The sequence below is a fragment of the Myripristis murdjan genome, chromosome 21 (assembly GCF_902150065.1).
Source record: "Myripristis murdjan chromosome 21, fMyrMur1.1, whole genome shotgun sequence".
NCBI classification, from domain to species: domain Eukaryota; kingdom Metazoa; phylum Chordata; class Actinopteri; order Holocentriformes; family Holocentridae; genus Myripristis; species Myripristis murdjan.
Genome location: NC_044000.1, coordinates 11239837 through 11257500, shown reverse-complemented (window position 1 = coordinate 11257500; position 17664 = coordinate 11239837). Strand labels below are relative to the sequence as shown.

The following is a 17664-nucleotide window of genomic DNA, read 5'->3' as shown; positions in this document are numbered from 1 at the left end:
ATCCTCTTGTAGTGCTGTTGGAGAACATTGGTGAGGAGCTGGACCCCATCCTGGAGCCTCTGCTGCTGAAACAGACCTTTAAACAAGGTGGTTCCATGTGCATACGCCTGGGAGACTCCACCATTGAATATGCCCCTGACTTCCGCTTCTACATTACTACCAAACTACGCAACCCCCACTACCTGCCAGAGACCTCTGTCAAGGTAACTGGGAAACTATTGCAAAAGTTTTTGTACAATACAGAAGATGCAATGATCTGTTTCAGTCTTCACACATCTGCACACTGAACACTACAGAATATCAATTTTAGCCTCATTTAAATGTTAACATGTGAACATTTGGCACATTGAAGATATTTTAGGGAACTGTTGAGGTCAATAACAAAGGTTATGACAGCAAAGCTATCACTTTTTAACATCCTGCACACATATCAGTTCCTAAAACCTTTCTAGGTCTATATTTCCAGTGTAATTTCCTGGTTCACGTTCTCTGTCATCAATCTATCCAACAATTTGGGAAGATATCTAAACAAAAGGGTACTCAGAGAAATGCAGAAACAGACCTGGTCAACACAATGAATGTGTCCCCATACCCCAATACTGCAACCTCTGTTTTCCACCCCATGTCACTCACACAAGCTATTGAAACCCAAAAGCCAGCCAGACAACCATACAGGCACACACAGCTTTTAAGTTGACAAGCTGTGCTGCCGTTTGACTTCAGCCGGGTTCCCTCTCTGTCTCTCCCCATTCTTGGCTTAGTATGACTGTTCAGTGGGAACATTTCCTGACAGTAGCCACACGCCGCGAGTGTTTGCAGCAGGTGCCAGAGCTGTTCTAATGAGCCTTCCACACTCCTTCATGCTTCCTCCGCCCTCCCCAGCGCGCAGATGGAGCTGGTACTATTCAGTCCCACCGCAGCAGAGGATAGATGTATCTCCCACCAGTGCTGCTGCCAACACAGAGGAGAATAACAGAATACAGGCTCCCAGGGGAACCAACGCAGCTAACTGCACTCCTCTGCCTTCAAAATATTATTTTCATCAGACCTAATAGCAGCAGTTAACCTAGTTTGGTGCGCTATTCAGTAATGATTGTTATTAGGTCAGAATGATAGAACTGAGAAGCTGTGAGACCTTACAGTGTTACTGAAGTGAGAATGTCATGTGAGGCACTATTTTTTTCTCTTTAAATACTGCAGCCCATAGTTTAGACCATTATAGGCCATTTTGGAGAGGGAGAAGTTATTACTGTAATAGGCCCGATCAGTCAAAATGTGGTGCACTCCATCTGAGATGGGTGTTTTTTATGTAAAGTTGGAACTAAATAGCAAAATGGTCCTTGCCCTGAAGAATTGTTGCAGCCCTTTTTTCCCAAAGTAGAGGATGTTTTTTATGATCCCTGGTTTAGCTTGTTGCTTCTCACTGCAAAGGGACATCCTTCTCAAATGACAGTACACTTTTACCCAAGCAACACATTATTCAATAATGTTCCTTTTAAACACCAGCTCCTCCATGGAGCACAGTCATAGAATAAAAAACTATTCCAAGAAAAGATGCATTAAAGAAAATTACATTATAGAGAGGCGAGGGGTTGGAAGGGCATTACTGAGGATCGCATTTCAAGCATCTATTTGTGGGGCTCTGCTCTTTATAGGCAGCTGTTAGATAGATTCAACTCATTTTTCACAACAGGCTCAATCCTTTTTTCACCCAGGGTTTTTTTTGCCAACAGTACATACTTCCATGAGGTTACCATTATTCCCTCTGAGCCCAATTTGAAATGCAATACTTTCAAATACAAGAGGGCAAGCCCCTCGTAAACCTGGCCTATGGAGCTCAAAAAAGGAAGAGAAGCATAGAAGGTGGGTGTATGTGTGAAAACTCCAAATGGGAGATTTATATGAGCTCTGAGTCTTTACCACCAGCTGAGTGGGCCTGTTGCATCAATAGAAATGGAATTAGGCCCTGGTGAAGTGCACTCGTTTATTAAGGCGGAGAGTAGATACCAGATATAGGCTTTTAACCTCTGGGAAAGTGCAGATCATGATGACTAAGGCTGTGGTAAAGACACACTCCTTCACTCCCAGTAGCAGCACTTTTCACAGAGAGGAAAAGAGTAAATGCATCCTACCTGTACCTTGCCAAGGCCAGAGCAGTCATTATTGATTGGATAGAAGGGAAGTGCGGAGTGCAGCACTAAAGCCAAGATTATCAACACTATACAATAAAAGTGCTGCACTTTAATGTCTGAGAGCTCGCATGGTGTAGGGGTGGGGCTCAACACAGAGAGACACACACATGTATGCATACATACACACATTGCCATGAAATATTTATTATTTGCACTGTGTGTGTGTGTGTGCGTGTGCGTGTGCGTGTGTCTGTCTGTCTGTCTGTCTGTGCGTGTCTGTGTGTGCCTCACCCTGTGATGTAGGTGACCCTGTTGAACTTCATGATCACCCTAGAGGGCATGCAGGATCAACTGCTGGGTATTGTGGTGGCACGAGAGAGGCCCGACCTGGAGGAGGAGAAACAGGCACTCATCCTGCAGGGAGCAGAGAATAAGAGGTAATGCACACCATATCTGGGTCAAATATTATCTGCACTAATTAAAGAAGAAATGGACTGTATATTTGCACAAAGTTATAATCATAGTCACAGGGCAACTATTGGACTGCTTACACTCATCGCCCTCACCCTCACATTTCTTCTGCCTCAAAGAAAAGGAAGAGATGAAAATGTCTCCTTCCTCAGTGCAGAAACTGGGCTAATCCTCCTTGTCTTGTGGCAGACAACTGAAGGAGATCGAGGACAAGATCCTGGAGGTGCTCTCCTCCTCTGAGGATAACATTTTGGAGGATGAGACGGCCGTAAAGATGCTCTCCTCCTCCAAGATACTTGCCAATGAAATCTCAAGGAAGCAGGCCATCGCTGAGGTAACAGAGGTGAAGATTGATGAGACCCGCATGGGCTACACACCTATTGCCGTCCACTCAGCCATCCTGTTCTTCTCCATTGCTGACCTGGCTAACATTGAGCCCATGTACCAGTACTCCCTCACCTGGTTTATCAACCTCTTCATCAGCTCCATTGACAACTCCGACAAGAGCGATGTCCTGGAGCAGAGGTAAGCAGGGCAGAGAAGCAAAACCAGCTAACTACCAAATACCAGTTACATTATTCTACTCTACTAGCCACTCTGGCAGGTTATCAAGCATTGACTGTAGGTTCTTTTACACTCTAATAATCATAAATAGCTTGTAAACTAGTGAAAAGAATATTGCAACCATGAGAGATACAGGGTTCCCGCGGGGTCTTAAAAAGTCTTAAAAGCATTGAATTTATGAATTTGGAAATAATACCTTAAAAAGACTTGAAAAAGTCTTGAATTTTGATATCTAGGTCTTAAAATTTGTTCTGTATGTAACTTCTCCATATCGCATTTCTCGTCAAGCGTTTCATTTGTCAACCACGATTATTTTGATAAAATAACGGAAACAAAGAGCAGCGGAACCAATATTAATACATCACTGAAGACCTTGCGCTACAGCAGACACAAGTAGGGTGGCCATACGTCCGGATTTAGGCCGGACAGTCCGGAATTTAAATGCCTTGTCCGGCGTCCGGCGCAGTCCCGGACTGTACATCGGGAGAACCAGGAGATTTTTCTTTTTTGTCATAGACTTTTAAATTACAATCCAAAAAGTGCATTCATTGGATGCGCGTTAGCGCTGCTGTGTGTGTGTGTCTCATGCCGGGGTGTGTGTGTGTGTGTGTGTGTGTGTGTGTGTGAGCGTGAGGAGCACACAAACACTGGCGCTGTCTGAAGCGTAGCGCGGCGAGAACAAAGTTAAAACAGCAGCGCACTGACATAGATTGTGTAACAAAGTGAAGAGTTGCCACTCCGGTAGATTTTCTCTGGCTAACAGCAGCACACTGGTTTGCTTGTCTATTCATAGAAGAGGTATCACTTTGGCTTATTTTTCAATAGTGTTATCACATGCATATTAGGCTAGGCTACTGCTCATTCATTGGTAGCTGAATTGTTAGGTCTGTTTGATAAGTAATTTACATTTTTAAAATAATAATAATAATTTAACATATTGTTAAATTAAAAAAGCCAACATGATGCAGGTCAAAGACTACAAAAAGACTATTGACTAAAACTAGACTAAAATACTTTGTAATTTAGTCGACTAAAACTAGACTAAAATACTTTGGATTTTCTTCGGCTAAAACTAGAGTAAAATGCCAAGACTTTTTGTCGACTAAAATGTGACTAAACAAAAAAGAATACAAGTTGACTAAATATGACTAAAACTAGTCATTTGACACAAGACTAAGACTAAAACTAAATTGTATTTAACAGTGGTATCTAACTCCTTCAATCAGCGCCAGGTTCCCACCAGCTAACGCTAGCCAGCTAGCTGCTAGTGCTCCTTCAGCCCCTCCTGCTACGACCGCATCTAACATTAGAGTCGATCTAGCACATTTTGCATGAGCACTGTGGATTGCTATTTTGTTTGTTGAATAAATGATCACTCGAAATTCAAGGAGTTAATTTTTCTTTGCCAGTAGGGCTGTGAAATAGGCCAAGAAATAGGTATTAATTTTTGATATAAATGGTCTTAAAAAGGTCTTAAAAAGACTTGAATTTAACTTGAAGAAACCTGTAGGAACCCTGGAGATAGCTTATGAGTGTCATGTTAACTGAACGCAAATGCATGACTTTTTTTTCACTCTCAAAAAATGTTGCCATGCTGTTGTCTGACATGTCACTCTAAATGGAAATTGGCACACTGTGTCAGTTAGAACAATCAAAATGATCAGAACTCTCAAAAGCAAATTGGTCTCTAAATCAAACAAGAAAGAAAGAAAAAATAGAACAAAAAAAAAGAAGCAGAGAGAAAGAACTTTTTTTAGAACAAAGAACAAAATGTTATTTTATAATAATTTAGCAAGTCCCTTTGATATCTGTAGAGATGTATGTAACTTTTTCTCTGCACTAATTGGCATCTTGCACCTGCCAAATCAGCCTGCCCGGCCAGCTGTATCATCAGCCAAAATCCTTAATGGGCATGCTCAAATTGTACCTACAAACACAAAACTGCATTAATAGTTCAATCATGCTAAATTTTAGAGAGAAATGTGTGAACATCTACCTTCCTTTGTTTTTGAATCCAGACAGCAATTTGACAGCAGTAATCATTTTGAACAAGTTTCTTGTACTCTTTGCATGGCAGTAATGTAAGCCCTTGATTGTATACATCGTTATATCCCTCAAAATCTTTCATGGAATTATTGTGTTGGTAAATTGAATGCCTTCAAAATTATGATTATTGTCATGATTGCTCATTGCAAGTGCTAATTCTAATTTCTAATTTCTAGCAGGGAAGAGGCAGTATTCATGCATAGCTTGTGATCAAATAGGTATTCTGTCAGTGTGCAGCTTGGCTGTATATGTTCTTTCATAATAATGTCTATGATGGTAACATTTCTGGGTATCACTGTGGACATAAAACATTAACATGAATGAGATGTTACTGTCTCAAATTTGAGTTGACTTCCTCATACTAACATTTATTTATTTATTTAAGAAAGGCCAAGCTTCAAGCTAAGACATAAATCATTACACACTTGAATTTACTCAAATTTACTTGAATGTACTCAAATTTGTTGCAGAGTGGAAATTTTGAAAATGGATTACTTTTTAAAAGTTGTATATTAACCATAGATGATGTTTTCCATGTTAATTACATTCGTGTATATTAGTGGCTAGTGGTTATTTAAGAAATGCCAAGCTCTTAACAAAGATATTAATCATGACATGATGTGTGTATGTATGATTGTTTTTGCATGCGTTTGTGTTTGTGCTTGTGCTTGTGTGTGTGTGTGTGTGTGTGTGTATGTATGTGTGTCTGCAAATATACAGCAACATATGCATACTTGTATGTGTTTGTTCTCCAGACTGCAAATCTTGAGAGACCACTTCACCTACTTACTCTATGTCAATGTGTGTCGCTCACTATTTGAGAAGGACAAGCTGCTCTTTTCATTCTGCCTCAGTGTCAATCTGCTCATGCACAACAAACTGGTAAGAACACACACTCACAATACTTAAATCATAAGAATGAAAAGAGAACACATGCTATACTGTTGATAGATTGGTTAGGTAGTGAGTGTTTAGTTGAGAAATCTTTTTTTTTTCTGAACTTGATTTTCTATATCAGTCCCTATTTATGTTCTGTATCATATGTTTAGGCTTAAATTTTCATAAGATTGCCAAACCCATTGAAAAATTATATGCAGAGGTCAATACGGATTTAGAGCAAACAGTTCAACATCACTGGCATTAACAGAAACAAATCACAAACGCAATAGATCACAAACTGCATTCAGTTGGAGTATTCATAGATCTCAAAAAAGCTTTCGACACAATCAATCATAACATATTAATCACTAAACCTGAACAGTATGGGATCAGGGGGTTAGTATTGCACTGGGTGAGAAGTTATTTAAGCAACAGAAAACAATTTGTGAAGTTGGGGGAGCATTCATCGTCATGCTTGGTCCCCCAGGGGTCAGTATTAGGTCTGAAACTGTTTATACTCTATATAAATGACATATGCAAAGTTTCCAAAATATTAAAATTAGTATTATTTGCAGATGACACTAGCATTTTTTGTTCTGGGGGGGGATTTACATGAATGAATTACATGAATTACTTATTATCACTACTGAAATGTGTAAACTGAAAATGTGGTTTGACAGAAACAAATTATCATTAAACTTAAGTAAAACCAAATTCATGTTATTCGGCAATTGTAATAAGAATACACAAGTACAGATACAAGTAAATGGGGTGGATATTGAAAGAGTATACGAAAAGTTTCTTGGGGTAATAATTGATGATAAACTGGAAGTCTCATATAAAACATGTACAATGCAAACTGTCAAGAAGCAGTTCAGTTCTGAGCAAAGCAAAACACATCCTGGACCACAAATCACTCCACATTCTATACTGTTCACTGATCTTACCATATTTACATTACTGTGCAGAGGTTTGGGGCAATACTTACAAATGTGCAATACAATCACTATCCATACTGCAGAAAAGAGCCATAAGAATAATTCATAATACCGGTTATAGAGATCACACAAATTCACTATTCTTAAAATCGAAAACATTAAAATTCACTGACCTGGTTCATTTTCAAACAGCACAAATCATGTACAAAGCAATAAACAATCTACTTCCTGGAAATATTCAGAAATTGTTTTTTAACAGAGATGGAAGTTATAATCTCAGGGGGGAGTTCAACTTAAAACATCAGTGAGCATGTACAACTTTAAAATGTTTTTGTGTTTCTGTTTGTGGAGTGAGGTTGTGGAACAGATTGGATGTGGAGCTCAAGCAATGTCCAAGCATGACCCAGTTTAAAAAGCGGTACAGACACAGGGTTTTCACGAGGTACAGGGAAGAAGAAGGGCTTTAACAATCAGGTGTTTTCATAAATGACTTATGTTTTTGTTTATTTACTCTTTATTTACTATTTTCTATTTTGTGTAAATATGTATGTATGTAAATATGTATGTTTGGGCAGACTGATCGTAATTGAGTAGTGGAGAAGGGGTAGGTTTAAATAAGCTTATGCTTCATCCTACTCCTTTTCGGACATGTTGGGTTCATATTATTATTGTTGTTTTGACTATTGTTGTTTTGACTATTCTCATGGGCTTTGTTTCCTTGTTTGTTTTTTCAGTTTACTTCTTGTGTTAGCCGCACATGTTCGAAATAAAGCATTCATTCATTCATTCATTCATTCATTCTTATACAGAGATGATTGTTTTTTTTTTTGTTTTTTTCAAACATTTTTCCCTTTACTAGGTGGATGAGGGGGAGTGGCGCTTCCTGCTGACAGGTGGTGTGGGTCTGGACAACCCCCATTCCAATCCCTTCACCTGGCTCCCCAAGAAGTCCTGGGATGAGTTCTGCCGCCTGGATCAGATGGAACGTTTCAAAGGTCTACGTCATGACATGGTTCGCCGTAAAAATGAGTGGAAGGTGGTCTACGACAGCCCTGTGAGTGTTTACAGACTGACTAGCTGGTGTGTGTAGGTGGCACCAACAGGGTTGGGTGTGTCTGGACGGTATATGTGTTTTGGTGTTAATGAAGATGAGTGAGTCAAAGTGGAATGCTACCCCGTTTGGTTGTTCTCTGATTTTTTCAAGAAGATGGGGAGCTTGGGTGCTTGCAAGCATGGAGTAGAACAGAGGGGTCAATGCCCACGTCTACACTATGAATTCATCTTGTACACAAAGCATGTCATTAAATTAAATACCAAACCGACTCACTGTAGGGAGCAATAATTTGTTAATCTATAAAAAAATAAATAAAAATGAGCTGTTATCCCTAATGAGAGAAACAGTTTGTTGTCAGTCTGACAGCCTGACAGGCTGTCATGCATGGATGACAATACACATGCACACACTCATGCTCCCCATCTTACAATTACAAACAATGGAATCAGACATTGCTCTTCTATCTAATTCAATTTAGTTTGCTCCAGTCGTGCAAGTCACACCTATTCAATCTAGATGCAAGAACAGCTGTTCAATCAAAGACACACTGACATGCCTGTGCTGTTGCTGTATATTTGCAGACACACACACACACACACACACACACACACACACACACACCATCTCCGAATTGCAATCAATAGAATCAGACATAAGATTTTTATCTGATTAAGTCTAGTTTGTTCCACTTGCACAATTTACATTTATTTATGCAAGAACAGCTGTTCAATCAAGTACTCAGGCACTTGCACCCACACAAAGAATCCACTGGAGATCTTAAATAGGTGTGTCCATCTCAAAGCACCTGCCAACAAACATAGTCCAAATTCTGTTAGTGAACCAATGGAAAATAACACCAGAAAGTTCCCAGTATTATCACTCACTTCAACCAGTACACAAATTAACCAAACATATTGCTGTTTCCTAGTACTCAGTGGCTTTTCCCCTCTTTTTTCCTCTGTTTTTCTTTCCTTGTTCTTCTCTTTCCTTACTCCCTTCCTTCTTGCTCACTCTATTTCTCTGGTCCTTTCTTCTCTTTCTTCTCTTCCTGATGCTCTCCTTCTTAGCCTCTTCTCCCTCTAATATTTTTTCTGTCTCTTCCTTCCTTTACTCTCTTGCCCATACACATCATAGATTGCCTCTCTTATTGCGTGATCGTGTTGCTCAATCTTGCTTCAGGTTAATAAAATGTTACCCCTGCCCCCACCCCTTCCAAAAATAATAAAAAAAAAACAACTTTGATGCAAAGGTGTTTCCATTACATCACTGGCTAACCTGATTATACAGTGGCACAGGCCGATCCCCTCAAGGCAGCATCTTGCCTGATTAATGAAAATGACTGTGAATTCCCTTATTACAAACAGCATTTAAAAAATAGCAAGTAGTCATCCGTGTAGCTCTTCAGATCACCTCCTTCTCTGTCTTGCTTGTATTTTATTATCGCAACAAAAAACAGGATATAGTGTATGCATGCCAAAATATACCACAGGTAGTTTAATGTTGGCGTATCTCAGCTAGCATTTTTTTTTTTTTTTTTTTTTTTCTTATAGGGATATGGGTTTACCTTGGTCTTTGTAAAAGGCTACATGCAGCTCATAAACAGAATATTTCAATATTCCTAATTTGTTTATTATCAGTTTAGGCAGCATTGTGTGTCACAATTGTGTATTGCAAAATGACTAATATGCTAGCAGTACACACATTGTAACTGTCTAATTTCTTTAGAAAATTTCCTGTTGCTAAAAGTGAGATGAGCTGGTACTAGCAGCCATTTTTACTGATGGGACTGTTTACTGTTTTTTCCTCTGCTGCAATCTGGACCACATTTTGATCTTTCTAATTCATCAACTCTTCACAGCAATCAAAATACAAGGAAACTGATGTATTTACAATTTATTTTACATCAAAGAAATCAAAATAAATATTTATGAAAGAGAAAAGATTCAGCTGCTGTTGCTAACTGACTGACTAAGAAGATGAACTTTTGGCTGACTTTGGCTGACTGAAAAAGACACTGTTTGATCGGTTGGCTGGCTGACTGTTTAGACTGAGGGCCTGCCTGTTCATATTATGAAAAGTGGACACTGGTTGACTTGCTGGTTGGCTGACTGGTTGGAAGAGACATTGGCTGACTTGCTGGCTGATAATTCAGTTGGCTGGTTCTCTCTCTTAGAGCCAACCTGGTTTCCTCATAAAAGGAGACAACAACTAACCAATGGGCTAACTGGTTGGCTGGCTGAGCACCTGCTTGTTTTCACTATAAAACAAAAACACTGGCTGACAGGCTTGCAGAAGACACTGGTTGACTTGCTGGTTGGGTGACTGACTGGAAGAGAAACTGATTAGATTGACTTATTTTCTGATCAGATGGCTGATTGGTTTGCTGGCTTACTGCTTGCCTGTTTGGAGACACTGGTAGGCTGGCCAATTGCCAGCCTGTCACAAAAGTAAACACTGATGAGTTGGTTGACTGCTTGGCTGACTGGCAGGCTAACTGGTTCAAAGAGATGCTGAGTGACTGATGGGTTGAAAGTTTTGAAGAGAAGGTGGCTGACTGGTTGGCTGACTGAAGCTTGCAGGATAAAGCAGCTGTATAAAGAGAAATCAGTGCCAGCACAGATGTTTTTCATTACATACATATCACTTTATTTGCCCATAATCAACTGATGAATTAAAAACAATTAGTAATTGGAAGGGGCAAATATGAAATTGAATGTAGCGGCTTGAAATCGAATGGGACCAGTACTGAAATGAATGTAAAAGAATAATCTCAAATATTCGGGTACGGTCACTGTTGGCAGCCCTTGAAGGAGGTGAAGCGTTCCAGTGTACTCTCAGGAAACAAAATTCCCCAATGTGTCAGGAAGGTCGATCTAAAGTTCAGCAACTCTCACAATCCATTTCAAGCGATTCAATCAATTTCAAATTGTTTTACAAGTTAGTTTTGAATTTAATCTTTTTTTAATGGTTCATTATGAACATGATAAATTAAGATGGATGTAATTCCAGTAAAATGTCTGTTTTCAGTGATGCCTTTCCATACAGACCAGCCTTGTTCCCTGTACAGCTAAAAGCTGACACTCAGTTACTTTTCTGCTGCCTTCTCCTTCTTCCAGAAAATCAAGTTTAAATGTTGTGTCAGTCATTTGCATTCTCTCTCACCTCTCTCACTCTTGTCCTCTCTCTCATTCAGCTGGGTGGACAGAGCATGAGCGGTCAGTTCTCCATTTTCCTTCTTGGCAGACTCAATCTCAGAAGATTTTTCCTTAGCCTCCTCTGCCAGTTTAGTCACACTAGTTTGTTGAAGTACCTCCTTCTGGTTCCTCCAGGTCTCACGTATACAGGTCATCTGAGCTTCGAATTTGAGTTTCTACTGGGCCCATCTTTTCTGATTTTCCACCAGCTGGTCGATGATGCATTTAGCAAGTTGAATACTCGTTATCTTGGCACGTTTGCATCATCTTCACCTTCCATATCCTCTTTCTGAGAGGAGGACTGTGGCTGCAGAGCAGTAATGGTAGAGGACAGAGTCTGCATCTCCATGATCAGAGTCTCAGTCCTCACACCTTTTTCTCTCAGCTCTTACCTTACTTCTTCCATCTGCAGCGCGGTCCTGCTCCCTCTGAGGGCTCTGGCGTAGAAGAGCAATCTCGTTGTTCCTTTCTTCAAAGACGGCCTTTCCCCACTCCACTGCGTTTTTTAACTTCTGCTCCATGTACTCCTGCTCTTTTCTTCCATGTCTCCTCAGCTCTGCAGGAGAATCCTTTTTGGTTCTGGGACTCTGTCAGAGCGTTTTTAGAGGAAGAGCAGCTTTAAATCCTTGTGCCTCAGCCCACCAAGCTGCATCATTCCTCCTCCTTTGCTCTACCCGTCTGAGGCTGTTCCTCAGGCTTGCCATTTCCTGTTCTCTAGCTTGCATTCCAAGTGTGGATTTTTTTTTCTTCTAATGATTTGTGATCATCTGTACTTGTATAAGCTTTCTGTTGTTGCCACTGAAACGGTCAGAATGAAAATGAGTCTTAATTTTCTCTAAATATAAATAGGCAAATTTCAATTTAATTTCAATTTAAGGCACATTAGTGAAGGTGTGATCACCTCTGGTCATAAATCTACAATCACAGTTACAATTACAATTATAATTACAATTCACATTTGGCAGATATATGAAATTTTTATACACCACCAAGCAAAGATCAATTCAGGATAGAATGGGAATATATAGAGCGCATAATTTGCATGGTGCATTAGGTGAGCAGGTGTTTCCTTAAGAGCTGGGTTTTTAGCCTTCTCCTAAAGACTGACAGGGACTCTGCAGATCAAATGGAGTTTGGTAGCTTGTTGTGCTAGCAGCACCAGGCGCCACTCGATGGCGGAGCGAAGAGGGTGGGAGGGAGCATAAATCTAGACTTTGGAACTGGCAGCATTTAGTGGTTTAAAATCAGTTGCAAAACTGCATGTGCCTTGAATGCATGTGTATGTTGTATGTTACAGTGATGTCACTGAACAGAATGAAGATGATGCATATCACTTTATATCCAGCAGAATGACTGACACAAAGATAACATGAATATATTTATATATTTAGATCATATGGTCAAATGGACTAAGAAATAAAAAGGCCTGTAAGTGCAGGATATTTGATGGGGTTTTTTTTTGGTTTTGTTTTGGTTTTTTTACCAGTAGGGACCATACCAGAGAATGTTATGAATTGTAGTGGTTATTGCAGTTGCGGTCAGTAAATAAATTGAAGTGCCAATATGAACTGAACACACACACACACACACACACACACACACACACACATATATATATATATATGTATATATATATGTGTGTGTGTGTGTGTGTGTGTGTGTGTGTATATATATATATATATACACACACACACACACACACACACACACACACACAGTGGTGGAAAAAAGTTTTCAGACACCCTTAAAATTTTACACAATCTCAAATATTATCATGAAGTATTTGTGGAATAATAGATTGTGTTTGTATTTGTGTTTTAAAAAGGTGTGGCTGCATTAGATAGATACAAACAAATACAAATTATATTTTTTTGTTTATTGTTTACAAGAAAAACTAACAAAACTAAATTCTTTACAAATTCTTCTGACCACAGAATCTTCTTCCAATTCCTGGCTGTCCAATTCTTGTGTGCCTGGGCCCAACGACGCCGGGCTAACCTCTGTAGCTGTGTCCCAATTCAGGGTCTGCATCCTTCGATGTCCGGGTCCCCCGAAGTCTGCGGCCTTCAGAGGACCCGGACGTCGGACGATGCGTCCTCCCCGTCAACCAAATGGGATGGTCTAGCCTTCGGAATACTTCCTGGTCGGATAACCGCTGTTCCCATGACAACAAACTCCGGAGACAGAAAGATTCCGTCAGACAAGACAAAACAGTAAAGAAAGGGGTTTTGGTTTAACATATATGGCGTTGGATGTTCAAATGAGTAAAAACCGAATATTTTATAATAGTGAAATCTGAATATTTACATATACTAGATGCCGCCGTAGCCATTTCAGTTAACTTTTTTCAACTGAGCAGCAGTACTCAAAGCATCTTGGAATACGGGAGCCCGCCGAGACGGATAGTCGCGGTGCATCCTCCGAATCAGCTACCAATGGCTGAAAAGGAGGCATTGGACGCATTTGAAGTGCAAATTTGAAGGATCCTTCGACTTTGGATGAATTGGGACAGGCCTTCGCGCAGTGTTGTGACGTAACCGGCCTTCAAATGCAGACTTCAAAGGATGCAGACCCTGAATTGGGACACAGCTTGTCTCTCATTGATCAGGGGCTTCTTGATAGCCTTGTAGGACCTTAAGCCATGATCTAAAAGTCGGCCACGTACAGTGCGGGTGGAACACTGGACACCAGTTTGGTTTGACCACTGCTGCTGAAGCTCCTGTGATGTCATTCAGCGGTTTTGCCTGCACATGCAGATCAGGATACGGTCATTTCTTGCTGAAGAAACCCTTGGACGCCCAGATCTTGGTTTGTCTTCCAAGCTGTTGGTTCGTCTGTATTTCTGCAGAATGTATCCAACTGCTGAAGGACTGCATCTGCGCTTCCTGGCTATCTGGCGGCAGCTGTACCCTTCCTGGCTGAGAATCTTTATCTTCAGGCGTGTTTCCTGCGTTAGGTTCCTTGTTTTAGCCATTTTTGTGTCAGAAGAACTTTCAAATGTGCTGGCTTTATATAGACACAAAGATTGGCAACAAAAATTGTGTCTTTTAATAAAAAGAACAACCTTCATCACTGGTACCAAAATGACCCAATACTCAAAATTTTTAAAATTTTTTTTATGGAAATGCTTTTTTACGATTTGTTTAGTATTTTGGCTGTGACTGTACTAAAAGAAATTGCACTTGAAGACCTAAGAGTGATTCTTAATGCAAAATATATATATATATATATATATATATATATATATATATATATATATATATATATATATATATATATATACATATATATGCGTGTGTGTGTGTGTGTGTGTGTGTGTGTGTGTGTGAGTGTGTATACACTCACACACACACACGAGATTGAGTCATGTATGCAAAATCATGTGTAATAATCGAGAGTTTGAATTACTTCCTCTGAGTGTATAGAACGATTTGAGCATGAGTTGGTTGTGTGCATGTGTGTATATGTGTCTTCAGAGCCCCCACCAGACTCCCTTCCCTGTCGGGTGGCAGGATAAGCTGGGCCAGTTTCAGAAGATGCTTGTGATTCGCTGTCTCAGACCAGACAAGGTCAGTTCACATCACTGCTCTGAAAAATTTTTAGGCTATCAGAATATGAAATGCTCCCTTTTGCACAATGTCTCAGTTGGCTCAAGGTTGAAAAATAGGGAGACACATCAGTTTATGAGTGCCAGGGGCTAACGAAGCACAAACTCTATCCCACTCATCTACACGACTTTTGTCCATTAGATAATTCCCATGGTGCAGGAGTTTGTGTCAGACAACTTGGGTCGTCCCTTTATCGAGGTTCCACCTTTCAACCTTGGCAAGGCCTTCATGGATAGCCACTGCTGTGCTCCCCTCATATTTATCCTCTCCCCTGGCTCAGATCCCATGGCTGCTTTGCTCAAGTTCGGAGATGAAAAGGTATGAAGATATCTGAGAACTTTTCAGAGCTTTGAATCCCACTGTGTCTACAAACTAACAATGAAATTCTCAGGGCTGCCATACACTTTTTCAGAATATGGGAACAGGATTGGAAAATATGGGAACAGGGACTGATTAAACCTATCTTCATTAGCATACAACTACATATGTGCGAATTTTTTTTTTTTTTTCTTTACCCCTTAGGGTTTCAGTGGTAACAAGCTGACTTCCCTCTCTCTGGGCCAAGGCCAGGGACCAATTGCTATGGAGATGATTAAGACAGGCATTAAGGAAGGTACCTGGGTGGTCCTACAGAACTGCCACTTGGCCACCTCCTGGATGTCCACACTGGAGAGAATCTGTGAGGTCAGAGTACTAACAGACAGAGAAATACACATAGGTACACTGAATAATGCCACATGGCAGGTGGCTAACATGTGATCACTTTGAGGCTGTCTGTTGTTGTGTTTCTGTCCTGTATTTAAAGTACAATTACAACAAATGGACTCAATTGCTTAAAAGGAAGCTGATATAATTGTAAAGCCAGTTTCAAAATGATCCTGCTGTGCAAAAAGGTGTTTTGCAACACAATTGTTTGAATTAATTCTCTAAATAAATATTTATAGACTGAGACAATTTTAAAAAATGTTTAATTAGGCCAGTATAAATAATGTTAAAACTTTGATGGCATTTTTTCATTTTGTCCTGGTGTACTGCATGACAAGCTACAGCTATGGCCTCTACCATGTGATCTCTCTTTTTGGTAATCATTTCAACTCTGTCATTACTCAGTTACTCAGTTACATTATTTTCAAAAGAAGTAACCTTATTACTTGGTCCTTGTGCCTCTGAACAGGAGCTGGACCCAGACACTACACACCCAGACTTCAGGCTGTGGTTGACTAGCTACCCGTCTCCCACCTTCCCTGTGACTGTGCTCCAGAATGGGGTCAAGATAACCAACGAGGCCCCAAAGGGCCTCCGAGCCAACATTGCGCGTTCCTTCCTAATGGACCCCATCTCTGACCCTGAGTTCTTTGGCAGCTGCAGCAAGTCGGTCGGTCTGCCTATGTGTGTCTGTGTGTGTGTATTTGGATAGGTGTGTGTGTGTGTGTGTGTGTGTGTGTGTGTGTGTGTGTATTTATATTGTAGTGCACCTGCTTGCTGCACAAGTTCTTACTCTGTACAAATTGAATTTAGTTGTGTTTGTTGTCATTCATCACGCCTACGCCACTGGGTGTCTTGTGTTGCTCTGTGTTTGTTTCTACTCCTACTGTGTATTTCAATGTGTGTTTGTTTTTGAAGAAATGGCTACTACTGTTTCTCATGCACCATGGCCTCCCTTTATGCTTTGATCACCAGTTTTGTTTTGTTTTTTTGTATGTGTGTGGTTGTGTATGTATGTGTTTCCACTCTTCAGGCTGTGTTCAAGAAACTGCTATATGGCCTGTGCTTCTTCCATGCTCTAATCCAAGAGAGGAGGAAGTTTGGACCTTTGGGCTGGAACATTCCCTATGAGTTCAATGAGACTGACCTCCGCATCTCTGTGCAGCAGCTACACATGTTCCTCGAACAGTACCAGGTAGGGACTCTAGGGATGCACCAGTAACTGTGGACTTATTAGATGGTGTTCATTTTAATTTTATTTGAATTTTTCTTAATTTCTTAGCTAATTAATACCATTTTTTTTTTTATTAATTTTTGTTTGGGCTTACAATCAGTCATTGATATTGGAGTATCACCAGCATCTAAATGCAGTACAATTGGGAAACTAACACCCAATACCAGCCAAATTCAGGTGAATTTAGTTTTCAGCTTGTTTTTCTGGTCTGCGATTCAGATAGCAAGTCATCATTTGGAAGTCCTAAGAATCTGCTTGGATGGTAAAAAAAAAAATTGTCATGTGGTGACGATTTAGGCCTTACTGTGGCCTGTTGACAACAAGGTAGTGTCCTCCATGGTATGTTATAGTAAAAAGCGTTCTGCTGTGTATAACGTGCAACAAGCAGAAGCAATGATTTTTGCCTGTTTCTAAGTCTCATACAGAAATAACTTGGCTCTTTCTAATGGACTATAGTAGAGTGTGCATGGCCTATTTTTGTCAAGTGACCTAAAAGTTAATTGTCTAAGTTATTCTAAACATAAATGTAATGGATTGGAGACAATTATTATTCAGGAAATAGCTTGATTGTAATACCATTTTTAAGTTTAGTTTCATGTATTAATTTACAATACAATAGTTGAGTTAGCTAAGAAGTTATATCTGAAAAACATCAAAATTCAGTAAATTATAGTTTTGAATAATCATACAATGATGAGAGGTCCTTGGTTTTATCAATAATTTAAACAGACTGTTTAAAGAGTTTGGGCCCAGCTTGTAGTGCAGTAAGATGATTGAGAAAATCATTGAATGCATAAACAGTTAAACAGAAGCTATGTCTGATGTATCTAAGGGTGCAA

General features: G+C 40.0%; 1 protein-coding gene across 1 annotated transcript in view; it reads left to right on the top strand.

The window, feature by feature from the left end:
- dnah7 (dynein, axonemal, heavy chain 7) overlaps window positions 1–17664 on the top strand; it is a 130552-nt gene that overhangs the window by 96494 nt on the left and 16394 nt on the right. The window contains exons 49-58 of the mRNA XM_030081275.1: window positions 13–203; window positions 2436–2569; window positions 2793–3128; window positions 5969–6095; window positions 7890–8084; window positions 14755–14847; window positions 15028–15204; window positions 15409–15570; window positions 16061–16261; window positions 16625–16786. Of these exons, the coding sequence (XP_029937135.1) occupies window positions 13–203; window positions 2436–2569; window positions 2793–3128; window positions 5969–6095; window positions 7890–8084; window positions 14755–14847; window positions 15028–15204; window positions 15409–15570; window positions 16061–16261; window positions 16625–16786 (1778 nt within the window). The remainder of the gene's footprint in view (window positions 1–12; window positions 204–2435; window positions 2570–2792; window positions 3129–5968; window positions 6096–7889; window positions 8085–14754; window positions 14848–15027; window positions 15205–15408; window positions 15571–16060; window positions 16262–16624; window positions 16787–17664) is intronic.